Source organism: Epinephelus lanceolatus, chromosome 2 (genome assembly GCF_041903045.1).
Source record: "Epinephelus lanceolatus isolate andai-2023 chromosome 2, ASM4190304v1, whole genome shotgun sequence".
NCBI lineage: Eukaryota > Metazoa > Chordata > Actinopteri > Perciformes > Serranidae > Epinephelus > Epinephelus lanceolatus.
The window spans coordinates 34,233,343-34,250,375 of NC_135735.1; the positions used below are offsets into that span (position 1 = coordinate 34,233,343).

The 17,033-nt window shown below is 40.7% G+C and overlaps 1 protein-coding gene across 2 annotated transcripts in view; it reads right to left on the minus strand.

The window, feature by feature from the left end:
* Nucleotides 1–17,033, minus strand: part of myo5aa (myosin VAa) — a 71,872-nt gene that overhangs the window by 23,289 nt on the left and 31,550 nt on the right. For both annotated transcript variants that reach the window (XM_078161027.1, XM_078161026.1), the window contains exons 6-14: nucleotides 14,522–14,665; nucleotides 8,980–9,061; nucleotides 7,698–7,805; nucleotides 7,350–7,456; nucleotides 5,638–5,903; nucleotides 5,324–5,405; nucleotides 5,061–5,201; nucleotides 3,468–3,593; nucleotides 1,722–1,805 (exon numbers count right to left, since the gene is read on the minus strand). In XM_078161027.1, coding sequence (XP_078017153.1) covers nucleotides 1,722–1,805; nucleotides 3,468–3,593; nucleotides 5,061–5,201; nucleotides 5,324–5,405; nucleotides 5,638–5,903; nucleotides 7,350–7,456; nucleotides 7,698–7,805; nucleotides 8,980–9,061; nucleotides 14,522–14,665 — 1,140 coding nt within the window. The remainder of the gene's footprint in view (nucleotides 1–1,721; nucleotides 1,806–3,467; nucleotides 3,594–5,060; nucleotides 5,202–5,323; nucleotides 5,406–5,637; nucleotides 5,904–7,349; nucleotides 7,457–7,697; nucleotides 7,806–8,979; nucleotides 9,062–14,521; nucleotides 14,666–17,033) is intronic.

Sequence of the window (17,033 nt, forward strand, 5' to 3'; positions counted from 1 at the left end):
GTATGTATGTTTGCGTATGCACTGAGCTGTAATTACCATGTCACTTCCTGAGAGCCTCCTTGCAGGTTGGAGACGTGTAACCATGGTAACCTGGGCTAAAGTCAGCTCAAACAGCAATTTAAAAATAATTAAAAATATATATTTTACACCTAGCAAAGTGACATCTTATAGTCACACTTATGCTGAAGCGTACTGACATCACAGAGCTGTCTTGGTGGCTGTACACCACTGTGTGCTATGAACGCTGTCATTACCACATTGCATTGTGGGATATTTTTACAGGCACAGGGTCCAGTGTTTGCATACTGTATTATTTCACCAGAAACAGTGAGTATTTTGCATACTATTGGTCTCATACTAAGGTATTGGACGTCTCCCATACTGTTTTAGCTTACTACATGACATGTTAGTGCGAAACTTTGGATGTAGCCAGCGTGGTGTGGTTGTGAAGGTTGAGTACCAGATGAGTAAATTACAGGTTAATAATATGTATCCTAGTGGTTTAGGTGACATTTTAGAAATGTGCTTCTCATGGTATGATCAAACAATCAGCCACACACACACACACACACACACACACACACGCTCTCACACACACAAATGATGGGATAAGCTTGGCATAGAAGTAAAACTAAAGTTAATTAGACTAAATCTCATTAAGACCGTATTACCATTTAATCCCACTTGTTTAAATCTCAGACTTCCATGGCAACATTCAGACTATACATCCATGAGTGTGTCTGAGTGTGTGTGCCTGTGTATGTTTAGTGATTGTGTTAGAGGTTAGCGCAGACAGCATTTCAACCCTTACCCAATTCTGCTCTGGTTGAAGTCTATAAGAAAACAGCCGATGGTCACTTTGAGCATTTTGGACAAACACACTTCATCGTAGCCTCTGTGTGTGTGTGTGTGTGTGTGTGTGTGTGTGTGTGCGAGCCAAACCAGCCGTGAGGATTTAAAGGCTTAGGCCCCTTTTGACCCAGCTGGGTTTTACACACCAATCCTGAACTAGGACTAAAACACATGCACACACACAACACGTGATGTTAGTTCAGACATGATCTGGACAATTTAGGCGTCATAGAACGTGCGCCTGTATGTTTGTCTATGTAGAGGGTGGTTTTCCTGTTTTTCCCAAAATGAAACAATGAGCATTTCAAAAACTGTGAAATCAACCCTTGACTAGTTAGTGATAGAAAAACAGGATAGTTGTTTCATCCCTGTTTGACAGAACTTGTAAATGTTTCTGTAAAATTCTATTTGTGTACACACTGTGCTGCTGCATACGCTGCGCCACAATTATATTCATCCTTTGTAGGTCATGTTTAGCCAATGACCTCACTGTCTGTATGTGTTTAGCTTTGTCTGTTATGTGTAAATAAAATCTAAACCTCTCTGACCATAAATCTCCTATGTTGAGCGTTTGTCATCACTTCTGGCACCAACATTACCTCCACATGGCCAGAGGAGGGCGCTGCTTCCCCGAGCCTTCATGTGGGACTTCTGGTCATTAAACAATAGTCTATTTTTCCACACAGGCCAGGTGCACCAGCTCCCCATGAGCTGCAGGCTTCTTGGCTTTGATCTCAGTAGAAGCATCATAGCGTTTTGAGTTGTTTCACTGATGTGTTCAAATGTCTCATAAATCTTGTCAAGATCTGCTTTTGACTGATCACATCTTGATTATACACGTAATGTACATGTGTGTCCACACTCCTCACCTTGCTGGCCTTAAGCACATGGATCTGTTCCTCGTTCACTGTGTCCTTGTTCTTCTCCAGGAAACCATCACACTGGTACTCCACCTGCTCGACAGCAGCAGAGCACAGTTTGCGTTAGAATCACTGTCAGGACATTTAGCTGGGCTTTATCCAGGTCTTTCATTTCTAATCAAAACTATGGTTTACCTATTCTCCCTGGCAATTTTTATTCCTAATCACATTTCTGCAGGTGTCAGCAAATAAATAAACAACAAACAAATAATCAGACCCAAAGAAGCATGTTCAGTCACACTTTCCTCATGTTTAAGATACATTTATAGTAAATGTTTCTATCTCTCACTTTTACGTCAAATTAAAGTGGCTCAGTAGCTCATACGCAGACACGAACTCCTGATACAAGTTTCTTTAAATACATCATCATCAGTCTTTGCAAATGTCTGGTCAGAAATATCTCCCAGGATCCCATTTTAATATCAGTGAACCGCATGGGAAAGCCCGCATTAGTCCTTGGCCATGTTTATCTGTAACCTTATAGTGAGGATCTAAAAACAGGCATGAAAAATAACGCTGTGTCATTCAGCACCTCACTACAGGACTATTACACTAATGTGGATTACACCCCTCAGAAACACACTCACCCTCAACATTTCATTGCAGGACTGCTTTTTTCTTTGAAAACAATGTTAACAATAAGAAAAAAAGTCATCCATCCTTGAGCCATCCTAAAAATAACTCCAGCACTGCAGCAGCCACTGCAGCCAATCTGTCCCTAACTGTTGTCTGCTGAGCACAGCTTCTGCTAAGGCCACTTAACTTCAATTCTTTCATGGCACCAAATGAACTGTTTTTATACTTTCGAGTTACTGAGAAATGCCTTGTCATTCAGTGCCAAATTTTGATACCTGAGGAGTAAATCTCAGCAGCACCAGTGAGCCAATAAGCACGCAGCATGCTTGTACCAAGATCTAATAATGCTGGTGATTGGCTGTCTAATGTTGCACATCGTAGAGACATGCAGGATAAACGCTACGTTACGCCCAGAGACGGGGCTCACATGTGTGTGTGTTGTTGTATTTTGAGAGGCTTGACTATAGTGTGTGTTGCACAAGTGTATTAATCAAAGGTGTGGCTCCATTTTATCAGGTTTGATGACTGCGGGCAATGTGATATATGCAAAAAGGACATTGTTGCTGACACCGGTAACACAACAAATTTGATGAAACACTTGAACGTGCACTGAATAAATTTACGAGCAGAAAGTTGCTCTGTGTTCAACTGCAAGAAGAAGAAGGGATTGCAGCCATCTTCCTCTCAGCATTCACGGCTGCGTCAATCACAGAGCCTCATTTAAAATCAACACCAACAGACTCACCTCATGGCACAATGATGACTGGGATTTTAGCAGGAAATTTTTAAAAAGCATAACAATTTGAGCTGGCAATTTAGCGTGCCAAGATGCCACCAAAACCAAATGTCTGTGGTGTCTGGTGGCATTTAACGAAACCAAATGCTTCCACTCACATTAAAGGTAGTGAATAATGTACAAAAGAAAATATATCAAATAAAGAAATCTATTGGTATCAGTATCACTTTAAAAGGTACTGGTATTGTAATTTCTTAAATGACACCAAGCCCTACTAAATGAGGAATAAAAGTTGGATGTCAAACTTACAAAGTAATGAATTTAACTCTCATTCGATGACAAACACTGTGTGCATATGAAGCAAACACATCGGTCAGGCCCACCTTGTCAGCAAAATGTTGGATGATGAAGGCGCGGTTGGACATGCGGGGCTTCTCAAACAGGGAGCAGGTCTTTAGATGGGTGTTGTAGAGTTTCTGAGCCCACGAATCATCCGAACCTTTTGGCATCTGGTGTGGAAAGGGAGAAGACACAGTGTCAACTATCAGTGAGAAAACATGTATGTAACCATCTGCTTATAAATACACTGAGAGAGACAAGCAACTGAACATTTCAAGTAATTTAAGGTATTGTAGAGTTATTAGATTAGTTTGCATTACATCTTACAAGTGTGTTTTTTTTCCTGGTTGCACAGCGCATGTCGGGGTGGGAATTTCTAGGTACTTTTTGATTTGATTAAGATTCAGAGGGATACGATGTGTTTATAATATGAATGTTAATGCATTAAAATTTTTGATTTCTTAATTTCTTGATTTTTGAAGATTTATTTTTTTCTCACTGTGCTCCTTTTTAAACATAGGGTACATAACATAAAACAATCAGCCATCCACACAGGATCTAAAAAGGACAGATTATAGAGATCAGGGTGGAGCACACAGAGTAGAGGCAACGAACATTAAAAGTTTTGATGTCAGATGTGTCTTCATCTGACTCTGATGAAGTTGCCTCTGGCATTGAAAAGTTCGTTGCCTCTACTCTGTGTGCTCGAATATATTTTGGACCTAATCTCTGAAGTCTTTTCTGGTATGAGATTGACTCTAAGAGCACCGGACAGGCCTGCCATTCCTTGTAAGGCGGTCAAAGCGTGCTAAGCTGTGGAAGTGTGTAGACTGTATAGATATGAGTCTTGCCTTTACTTCAGATAATTCTGATATTTTATATACATTCAACCAAAGATCAGCCCAACATGACTATGAGCTGTGTGAAGCATCAAGAACATAATAAAACATGCGATCCAACTGTGAATACAACTGAAAAAAGCCTTGTTTCCTACTGTGCATGGTAGAAAGTGGTCATAGTTTCAAACAGGGTTTGAGAGTTCCTGTGGGTGAACTCTGATGTGAACTGTGAGTGTAGGTGTTGGAGACTCGGGTCTAGTGTGTGGTGGGAGGCTCTGACAGGTCCACTGTCAAAAAATGTAAAGCAGAACGTGGGTGTGAATGGATGGATGGTTCTCACTGAGAGGTTCAACCACAACCCACAGGTCTCTGCTCAGTGTGCAGCACGGACTGACTTTACTTCTGCTGCTTGTTTACATTCATGAGAAAGTTTTTATTCCACCAACAGTGTTCATAAGTCATCAAGTCTTATGTAATTTCTATTCCTAGCTCGTGTGCCACTGCAGACTCTCGTTAAAAGACAGATGAAAGATTAGAGCACTTATGATGAAGTCCATTGATTTCTGTCTCGCAAACAAATGTGCACTTTTAGGAAGAGCGCTTGAAAAGATCAGCATCAATGTTCAGCTACATCAAATAAAACAAAACTGTGACAAAGGAGAAAAATCTCATTCAATTTGTCATGTGTTGAAAACAATTCTCTCCGCATCTGAAGTGCCTTTAAATGATGGTGAATTACTGGAATAACTAAATGTAACAAACTATTTTTTTTGTTTTTGTGGACTAGTTAAAAAGTACCTTGCACTCCTCATCCAACAGGTCCAGGATGCCCATCTTGGCTTCTATGAGGTTGATGCACGGCTGATTGTCATAGAAGTCAATGAGAGTCCAGGGGATCTGCTCCCTCATGTACTCCTCCTGTTCCAGCTTGAACACATGCTGCACACACAAACACAAACACAGGGATTAAGCTGCATACTTGCATAAAACCAATTAAAAAAAACACTATTTTGTATCTGTAAATTTGATTTTCAATAAAAAAAAAAAATCATGCTGCCCACCATGTTGAACTGTTGCTGGAGTTTCTCATTAGCATAGTTGATACAGAACTGCTCAAAGCTGTTGATCTCAAATGTCTCAAACCTTAAGAGGAAGAACAGACAAGTCAGGCAGCTGGATAACATCAATTACAAGACAAACTACTTAAGTCAAATTATCAAATAAAAATTTAAGCAAACAATATCTGTTGCCCTTGTTTAACATATTTTCCATTGCTAAGAAAGCCAGTGCAAATTGCGTCACTACTGTGTTGAGCCATGGTGTACATGATAACTGTTACAATAGGTTAGATTGGCTAGTTACTGCACACACGTACCCGTATATGTCGAGGACCCCAATGAAGGAGTGCTGTTTGATATTGGTGATTAGTGCTTTGTTAACATGCTCCACAATCCAGTTGAAGAGCTTAGCGTAAATATGTTTGGACAGAGCATCACGGGCGTTGGTGGCCTGCAGGCGGGGGAGGGTCTTGATGTACGTCTCTGTGGCCGTCTTCAGCTTCCTGTGGCACAGCCACTGAGCCATGTCCTGGTAGGTCACGCCTACCAACTCGCAGAATGCTGTTAGGTGGCGATTGTTGGGCTACAGGGAAAGAGTAGAGATTAAATCATCACTAGGGTCCAGGTGTTCAAAAACAGAATAATACAGACTTTTCAAGAATACAAAATCTGAATGACAAGTGCTCTTAATTGGACTACATATCAAAATGTAGGCTACTAGCTATGTGAAGAACAGGTAGAACATCCAGTATTAAAGTTTTTTTGTTTTTTTTTGGAAGAGAGAAAATAGCATGGGAATCCAATTAGTAGAAACTACTTTTAGCTGTGTCATTGTAATTAAAGAAGTATTTCATTGCTGGAAAGATGTTTTTTCTTGATAAAACTTTGCTATCTATGCTGTAAAAAGACGCAAATACTTCTGAAATTGGTGCTTCATGACCAGAGAAAATAAAGGAAAAGGATGGTGGCATTTGCTTTTGCTTAAGAGGTACAAAACCCACAACTACCAGAATGCACTGTGATAAATTAAAGTTCAAATTAGATAATTTTTGTTTGATATTGACAGCTTTTTTAAATTTCTTTTGCTTCACTGAACTGAAAGGCTTATTTGGTAGCTACTGTCTACTTTATCTACATTATCATACTGGTAAAACAAATCAAGTGCACAATATAAATGTAGAATGTAAATGTGTATATATATATACACATTTGACCAATTTAAAAGTTTTATTACCCTCTGTTCCTGAAATCCACCCTTCTGCTGGGATCAGGATAATCCTTATTTTTTCTGGATCAAAGGTATCCCTATCATAGTAAAAAGTTTGGAACAATACACTCGCTTTGATCCAGATCAAAACCAAGACTGGATTATGTGATTTAACTCCATTTCAGAATCCTTTCTTTTTTAAAAACGCGAAATTAAAAAAAAAATTTTTGATCCAACCTAATAACCAAAATCCAATCAGATTACTTCGGAACATCTAAGCCCAGGAGACACTCAGCAAGATGTCAGCTAAGAAAAGCCTGAACTCACTGCCTGAGGAGATATGGCTGGCTAGCACAAAAACTTTTTTTTTTTAAATCATTGCTTAAAACATAAATTTGTGAGAAAGCTTTCTATTTTAATGCCTGATTTGTACTTTTGTGTTTTATTTCCTTTTGTTCTATTTTTGCCTCTGTACACACTATTTTTCTCAGCTCTTAACATTGTATTGTTATTGTCTTACTTTCATGCACTTTGTGAAGCACTTTGTAACCTTGTTTAGATAAGTGCTTGACAAATAAAATTATTATTATTATATATTATAAAATGCAGGTTGATGGTAAACAAGTTGTGCTAATAAGCAGCCCTGACTTACAGTATCACCTCCTCACTTGATATTCCTTGGCTCTAACTGGCCCTACATAATATTTATTTTTAGATTCCTGTCTAATACAGACTATCACATAACTACAGATAAAAAGTTGTTAATATCATGCAATCTGTTTCAACTGACAATCAGTACTGCAGTATAAAAACAATCCTCACAGGAATGGCACTGCTGTCTGCATCTCTGTCCTTTATCTCCACGTTTCCCAGATGAAGAATAGCAGCCAAAACCTGGAACAACCCCATCTGATAGGACTCATTAATACCTGTGGAGGGAAAACACACACGTACATATTAGCGAGTTGTGACCCCATTGTTAACCCCTACTATACCATGCCTGTCCTTATCCTTTGTGTCTATCCCCAAATTCAAAGGGCTGGAGAGATATGACAAAATGTTTATTCTAGTTCTCTTCAACATAAATTAGACTGCTGGCTTACAATGTATACATTTTCAAGACACAGTTGAATGTGCATTTATTTAAATATGTGAGGGTGTGCATGTTACCGAGCAATGTGAAGGCATTGCGAGTGGTGGACAGCTCCTTGGTGTCGTCCACACCATCGATAACTGGGCTGCGGCCCTGCTTGGTGTACAAGAAGTCATTTGCACTGCCTGAGTGGAGAAACAGAGAGGGGGAATACATTAAGAAAAAGTGCAGTATGTGCAGTTTAACTCTGAGCAACTTGGGTACAACTGTGCTATCACAGCATCCTCCTTCATGACGCAGAGCTGCACTGGAAATTAACATAAGGAAAAATGAAGCTGTAACATTTATTTAAGAAAACATAATGTTTCTCATTAGCCAGGCGGAGCTGTGTGTTAAAATCATACACTGTGACATCAGTGCACCAGATCACCATTTTGCATATGGCTCAGGGTTCTTAGAAAAAAAGTAAAATCAAGAACACTTCTGTGTAAGAATGATGTTAGCTAAACTTTCCCACAATCAGTGTCTTTATACACACTTTACACTGAATTAAGGCATGGCCTGTTGCCTGGCAACGAGAGGCACTGACGCGACTGTGACAACAACCCCATTTACTGAGCCAGGAAGTCAGCAGGAGAGGAAAAGACAGCAGCTGTGTGTGTGTGTGTGTGTGTGTGTGTGTGTGTGTGAGTGTGTGTGTGAGAGAGAGAGAGAGAGAGAGAGAGAGAGCACAACCAACTGAGTGGCTGCAAGTGACAGTGCCAGCAGTGTGTGTGTATGTGTCCCATGACTAGGATGAGCAGGTGCAGGTCCACAGTGGGAGCGCTCTGTATGAGAGCCTGTTCAACCACTGAGTCAATGAGTGTGATACGTCTAAACCTATATATATAATCTGATAATCTGGCAGCGCTCTTCAGACACCTCACTGTGGTTTATCAAGGTTTTTTTGGGAAATATTTTTATATTGATTCTATTCTGGGCCGGATCAGTTTCAGTGGATGTTGTTGTTAAAAGCAGTTCTCATTTACTGCAGATTAAACTTCACTTATTTTTTGTTTGGCTGAGTCAATGATCGATTTTCAGTGTTTTCAGTTTTCCTGCTGTGAGAAGCCACTTCAGCTCAACACAATACAAGCAGTTACTCTGTGTTCACTGATGATTCAGAACGGCTGTCACTTATGTAAGTGCTCTAGGTCAGATGATATACTGTATGTGTCTGGTTTTTAAACATGAAAATGATGAGATGATCCTGCCGGGCCAGGGAATCAGCTGATTTCTAGGTACTGTTTTTGTAATTGCTCATGACTCAACTGTGGAGCTCTGTGTGTATGTGTGCGCGCACAGGTGTGTGAGACTTACTCAGCTTTAGAGTCTTGAACTCAGGCAGATGGGATGATGCGCAGAGCTGATAGAAGATATGATAATTCCTTTCCTCGTCAGCCTGGAAGAAAGCATGACATCATATAATGTAAGGTGGTGAACAACTTTCCCTCCATACATGCCACATGCCCAGACTGCTTACACATAGCGCATTAATCACTGCCGTCAGGATGCGTCTGGCGAGCGGAGCCATCCATTAGTCAGTTTCATTCTAATTTAATCAAAAAGATGTGAAATGAAATGGGTTTTCCTTCACTAGGTTCATGTGCAGAGGTCTCTTCCTCTTTATGTGAGACCAGACACTGGTGGCTAGTTATGGGTGGGAGGGCTCACAGTTCATCATAGGAGGAACGTTTATTAATAGTTGCTCACTTTGAAATATTGTTAGCATTCAAATCTTTGCTATGTTCCTGTTAGGATCAGGTTTCAGTGGGAATAGCCCTCTAATGTTTACCTAATCCCCATCCAGTGGTTTAGGCCTCATCCACATGTACACACGTAAATTTAAAGCTAGCCTTTTTTATGTGTTTTGGCCTTTTGTCCACTGCGTTTAAAGACACTGGAAATTGACCTTCTGTAAAACTCTTTCCAGGCTTAAGATTTTTTCTTTCAATGTTGACGTCACAGTATGCAGCGTTATCTCCTTTGTGAGGTGTCACAACTAAGTCGACATTTCATGGTTTGGAGGATGTGGTTAAAATACCACTGGCTCTAACCTTGGTAGCAGGACTTACATGTTTAAACACAAATGTGTACTGAGGCACAGAGGCGCAAGAATGTGCTGTGGAGGTCACTGCTCCAGCCAGTCTTCCTATAATAGCATTTTTTTCAGACTTCTGATTGGCTGACATCTTCTTTTTCTATGCTTGGTTTTAAGGTAAGGGTTATATCAACACCTGACACTGATAGCACTTCAATTGTCGTTTTGCGTTGTCATGTTTTTTAAACAGTGCATGTGTGGACAGGATTTATTTCGAGAATGAAGAAGTGAAAAACCCTGTTTTCAAATATACCCATGTACATGTAAACTAGGCATTAGTCCAATGAGGGTGGGGCCAGGAGGGGTTTAGAAAGCCACTTAGCCATTGACTGGAAGAGCTGCAACTTGCTGTGAGGCGGCATTATTTTAGTTTTTTTCAGGTTATTTGTTAAATCGCAACCCTCCACCCCACCTGCACCAGACTGTCACTCCTGACTAGACCACTCCCCCCAAAACTATAAAACCCCACCCTTCAGGCCTGTGACACTCCTTTTCCCTCCAAACATGCCAGGCAGGACACAAAGAGGACCAATGTGAGTGGTATATGGACTTTTCACGTTTAATATTTTAATGTGTTGATCCTGTGTGTATTATTGGAAGTTAAAAGATTGTTTTGTGTTTATTGTTCTAAGATTCCTGAGTTTAAACTGTTGCTTAGAAGAAAAAAGAGTAATGACAGTGGATGCATTAATGACACAAGTTCAATGATAACCTAATTTACTAATATTATTTGTTATCATTATTATTTAACACTATGCAGAGCTGTAATGTATTCTGTTAATGTTTCTTTTTATTGAAATAATCCACTTTAGAACTGTTCACCTACCATGTCTACAATAAAGTGTTCAAATGGCTCCCTGGATCCTGTGTTTAAATGTGCACCCCAACATCAGATGTTCTGTGAGCCAACATCAGCGTAATTATAAAGTTTTTTCCCTCCTTGTTAACTTTCCCGGGGGTTTTGTTCTTCTCTGTTTCATTGTGATTTTTGCTTAATTAAACCACTGACTTCTGCCTCCTGTGCCATTCTTCAAGTGCCAGGCAGCCGCACTAAAATCCCTCATTTATGTAGAGTTACTACCGGTAATGCTACAGAGGGAAATGCATGATACATTGCATGAATGGATCTACACATTCTACACTTTTTTACCTACATTCATGCAAGGAAAATCACATTTCTAATGTATAATCAGATGTGCTTTATGACTATACAGTCTGACAGTTTAACATCTGGACACTCGACTGGAGCAGTTGGTGATTAAGTGCACTGCTCAAGGTCATGTCAACAGATATTACTGAGTCAGATGAGATTATTACATGTTTATGTTCTACACTCACATTTCCCCAGATGTACAGGAAATCACACACAAGATGTGGCCACCTGTGCATATATTCTCATACCCAGGAAAAGATATTACCTGACAGATCATACAGTAAATGGGCATAAATAACACAACTGGCAAATCACTGTATACAGACAGAGGTGTGGAGCTACAGATTCATTTCTAGTTAAAATAAATAACTGTAATGTTAAAAGAACATCAACAGTGTGCTGGAAAAAAAACTGTTACCTGTGTCCTACACTGGTGCTACTACAGCCACACCCATACACAGACACACACAAACACACCTATAATTGGGTGGTACTGCAGCCAAGCATGTGAGAAATGTGAGGAGGAAAGTGATCACTTCTTCAACCAACATCCTCATTCCGCAACAGTGCTTCCTAAGACAGCAGTGTGTGTGTGTGTGCAGTGCACGCATGTGTGTGTGCTCATGCACTCATGCGTAAATGTGTGTGCAGAGTTAAAATATGCTTCTTTATCTAGACACTGCCCTACTGGCTCCACCAGTAAGCAAACACACCCACTGAATATACAATAAAGTTATATATGAAAAAAGGTAAGTACACTTTATCTAGATGAAACTTGGATGCAACCCACTGAGTATGAACTTATAAGATCATTAGAGGTTTGACGTTCTTACGCTTGTTAAACATGTGCACTGATTTGGTTTCTCTGAGACTTTGTGGGGGCTGTAAAGAGAGAGAATAGTATCTAGGAAGGATTAAGACAGAAAAATGGCACAGATCTTTGACACTGAGGAGAGAGAGAATGTGAAGGAAAGGAAAGGAGTGCTGTGCTGTTATCCAACGTGACAGATGGATTGTTTACTTTGTTTCCTCCCACTTGTCTTTGTGAAGAAGGAAGTTATTGCAGCATACCTCTTCTGCCCTAAAGGACATCAGGGGCAGACTGACTCTTAGTGCAGGTTGAGTCTGATGAGCAGACTGCATGTGTGTGTGAGTCTGGTTGACCGCACCTCTTCATACTTGTGAGGATTTCAAGCATAGAAGGAAGAACACTGAATACTTGAAAGTGGGAACATTTTAAATGTTTTGACCCGGGTTAGCAGCATTGTTGGATTGTTAGTAAGATAAATAACTGTAGGTTTGTTCACACTGTGGTTTAACACCTTCCCATTAGTCAGCCAGAACTGAGGTCCATTTTTATGGGCTCTTGACACTTTTAATGAGAGTTGCTAGACAGACAAACAGTTGCGCACAGTTTTCAATTCATGCCTCAGTGAAAGGTTTTAAAGGTTTAAGTCGTCTCCATGGTAACCAAAGACACCCTGCTTTTTTTATGGTCCGATTTTATTTCTCTCCTGTTTAGTGAAGGGTAAACCGCACAGAAAGCTGTTTAAACCAAACAAATATCCCGCTGTGTATGTGTTTTCAACTTATTAACTATATATTCATTGACTGATCAGCTCCCAGTCTGTGAGCGGCAGATTACCCTCACTCACTATGGTCAGGAATAAAATCAATGAATAATAATAAAAAAAAAAGATTTCCCCCAATGGTGCTGAAATTGAAAATATTTTGTTTCAGTAAATGTCTGCTGTCAACCTGGTGAAGGCAGTTGGGCCGGCTGTTGACCTCTCAGCTCTGCAGGAGCTGCTGCTGACAGACAGCTGCTTCTGTGGAGAGAGACGCTGGTGCAGTTTGAAGCTGGTGTGGATTGAAGTGAATCTCCATGGCAACAATAATAACACTACCAATCACACTGTGCGACAATATATGGGGCGGCAGTAGCTCGGTCCATAGGGACTTGGGTTGGGAACCGGAGGGTGGCCTGTTCGAGTCCACGTCCGGACCAAAATATGGAGCATGGACTGGTGGCTGGAGAGGGGCCAGTTCACCTGGGCACTGCCGAGGTGCCCTTGAGCAAGGCACCGAACCCCCCAACCGCTCGGGGCGCCTCACCAAGGGCAGCCCCCTCACTCTGACATCTCTCCACTTTGTGCATGTATAGGTCCTGTTTGTGCATGTGTGTGTCTTTCGGACCAGTGTGTAATAAAGTAACTTAACTTAAACTTATATTACATTGTTTGCAGCATAACAAAATTCTCCAGAGTTGCAACATGAAAAAACAAGTATCAAGTGACACTTTATTCCTATCAAAAATACATCGTTTCTGTCGAGCACCACTCATCAAAAGTGTCGAGCACCCATAAATCAGGTTTTTGAGACAAGGAATGCAGGGAGAGAGAAGAAGGTATGACATGCAAGAAAAATGTCTTCAGCTGGAATCGAAGATGTTGCATTTACATGGTATGTATCTTAACTACTGGGCCACCATATGACCTCTGCGATTGGTGACATGGTACATGAGAAGTTGGACATTGAAAATAAGTATCCCATATAGTGAGACATCACACTCAAACTCATCAGATAACTTGAGTTATGTGTGTGTTTTCCTGCATATCCCCTGCTTGTTGTCCAGCTGCTGTCCATGTCTGCATACATGTTTGTGTATAGGGTGTGTAGCACGAAAGTCATGTGTAAGCCAATCGAAGCCAATTAGCTACTGAGTCATGGCCTCAGAGTGCTTATATGTGTGCAGGTCGTGTCATTTATAATTACAAATTTCGGAAAAAATCTGTCTTTTTAATGTGAGGATTCAATAGAAGGGCAGACCGTCAAACACACATAACCCCATAATGCAAATGTAATTCCACCATAATTTACAGCTAGCTTCATTGTAACGTTTCAAGCTGTTATCTGACTCCAGATAAATAAGATCCCAGGTGGGCTTTCGCAGTAATGGTTCAAACTAGGCAGTAAGCTATAACTCACAGATCCTGGCTACAATACAATGATTCTGATGCCAGCCAACAAACCCCTGAATATGTTACATTACAGCTGTAGTACATGGTATTAATACATTAGTGCTGATAGGCTTTGAGGAATTCTTAGCAAAAACGCCTCAAATGTCAAGAAGACGAGCTCAAGTAGACTGGTTATGATGACAAATACAATAACAAATCACAGATAATACTTGAGGAAATTCTCTTTTGCTTGTAAGCCTGCGAGATGCCAGAGGGTGAGGTGAGCTTAATAACAAAGTGTATTCACCATGCTCGAGGACCCTCCAGCAAGAATGTAATTCACTGTCAGGAAGGAACTGAGTTAAGATGACTGAAAGACCCAACAATGCCACCATGACTTTAGCCTATGCTTTGAAAAAACAGCCAAACTAAAGCTTAATGTTGTATGTCAAGTCTATTCAAGAGTGGAGTTAAAAATAAAGTGCAAAACTGAACCAAGGTTAACTTTGTGCACGGACCTGTGATGGCTGAGGCAGGGGTAGTAGACTGTAATGACTAAAGGAATGAATGCGAGTCAATTAAATATCCACACGAGCACAAACAAAGCACCTCGTGTGTGCCTCCATTCAAAATTAAGTGTGCTCTCACCTGAAACACCACTCGTGATTTCTCCAGCAGATAAGTTCTCATGTTGGCGCCGATGATTCGGTAGCGGTTGTCGAAGCCGATCTCGATGTATTTCCCAAAACGACTGCTGTTGTCGTTTCGGGTGGTCTTTGCATTTCCAATGGCCTGAGAGACAAAAAGATAAAACAGGTTACGATGATGGTGTTTAAATAGGTATTAGGTTTAAATAGGTACACCATTTGGACTGCAATGTGTGTACAAACGGCAGCTCCAATTGAGAGACCACTGCTCACTCAGGAGACCATAAGGGAATCATTCCATTGGCGCAGCTGGTGATGCGTCATCTTTTGTCAGGGAGTATCTTTGGCTTAGCTTAGCTTAGCTTAGCACAAAGACTGGAAACAGGGGGAAACAACTAGCCTGGCTCTCCAATGTACAACACACCTGATCCTAAAATGAGTGCACCAGAACCTCACATAATGTAGCTTACAAGCTGAAATAGACAATTTGGGGTTGGTCCAAACTTTACAAATCAGTAGGATGTTTTAAAGGACTTCTGTCCTCCCACAGACAAGCGCTGGATGTGTCGATGGGCAAATCCTGCTGAGCTACAATACATCAGCAAATAAATCAACTTAAGTCAGCAGGCTTAGCTCAATATACAGGGTTGATCAATAACCCCACTAAGAATTGCCGGTAGAGGAATGGGGCTTCATACAAACACACACACACCCCCCAGCTATACAATCAGCCGACTTGAACTGAGTTAAATCGTGTGTGAACACAGAGGCTTCTTGCTGAATTAAGGTCAAACACACAGTCTTTCACCGCAGACAAGGAGTCTTTCAGCAGAGCAGGTATTCCAATCTCTGCCTGCATCAGCCAAACACATATAAACACCACGCACAAACACTCTCCCTCTGTCACGCACACACAGGTTTTGTAATATTGAAAAGGCTGATGCAACCATCTACTCTGCATCTAGGCTTAGAGGCTGAGATGACATCACTGCGACGAAAGAAAGCTTTCTATTCATTCTGTCAGCTTGTCTCTGATTGGCTCAAGGTGAAAGTAGTGGCTAGGAGGACAAGAGTGATGTTAGTAGAGAGGTTGGATAGGACGGAGAGGGTGGGGGATGGCAGGAGATGGAGGAGAGAAGGGGGTAGTGGCATATGGGCACAGGGGAGCTCTCCAACCCCTCCTATCCTCATGACTCTACAGGAGGAAATACAAAACACACACACATGGTTGAGGATAAGACCTGTGTTATAACAGCGGAGAGCAGCTCAAGGCCAGAAAGACAGAGTGTGGTGGAGAGACTGAAGGAAAGGGAGTAAGTAAATGCCAGTGGAGAAAAAAAGCACAAGAGTGAGACAAGAGGAGAAGGACAAACGGCATGACATTCAGCCCAAATCATTTGCAAATCAACTAAGCTTGTGAATATACTGTGGAGCAACTGGGCCAAGGAAAGGACACACAAACTGCCAGGAAATATGATGCAAGAATTTCACTTTGAAGACAAATTCACAGCTAAGGAACAGAGCTTTTCTCAGTCCTTTCCACCCACAACACATCTGATGTTAAGTGTTTTGACTTGTAATTTTAAGTACACGGTTTGTTTAAACTGGGGCGCCGAAAAGGGGGGGAAAAGGAGAAGGATTCTAGGGGCCTATGATTAAGAGGGGCCTAATAAAATTATAATACTGACAAAATAATATGACACTAAGTTATTAACTAACTTATAATCACAAATATATTTTATTTACAATGTACTGGTAACAATAACTTTATTTGTTTTGGAAACATTAACACCCCCCCTCTCTATTTACGTAAAATGGTTCAGTCCAACTGGATCAGCTGCACTGCGCCGGTAATTTGTCACAGACAGCGGGTAAGGAGGGGGAGACGGCAATATGCCTCAAAAATCAGGTAGCCAAAAACGGAAAGAAAGGAAGCTAAGAGAGGAGAAAGAAGCAAAGGGTCGACAGTATATCACCCAGTATTTCAAAAAGCAAAGTGGGCTTGTTAGTGGTTCATGTGGTGGAAAGTTATGGAAAATTAACTTTGTCCATGGTCTATAAGCTCAAATGTCAGATAAGAACAAAAAACAATACACACAAAAGATATAAAAGATGAATCTATTATTATGGAAAAGATTAATTAAAATAAATGAAATAAAAATCGTTCTGAACTTTTTTGTTTTGTTAAAATTCAGCTATCGCTGAAACAGAAGAATTGCAGTAGGAACAGAGGAGAAAATTTGTGATGTGTGTGAAATCAGAAGATTAAATAGATTAACGACCATATAGCCTCATATATGTATTTTTTCACCCCAAATCCAATGCCACCACCTGTGAGTCTACAGTTTTGGAGATAAATTAGACCAACAAGAGGGAGACAGTGAGCAGTAGGGGATTGTTAGTGAAAATCACATTTTCTTTTGTTAGTTTTGGTCAAATCACTGAAAGCAAACAAAATGGTGGGAGGCCACCTGAAACGGTGACTATGATGCTATTACAATAGTTAGGCTACA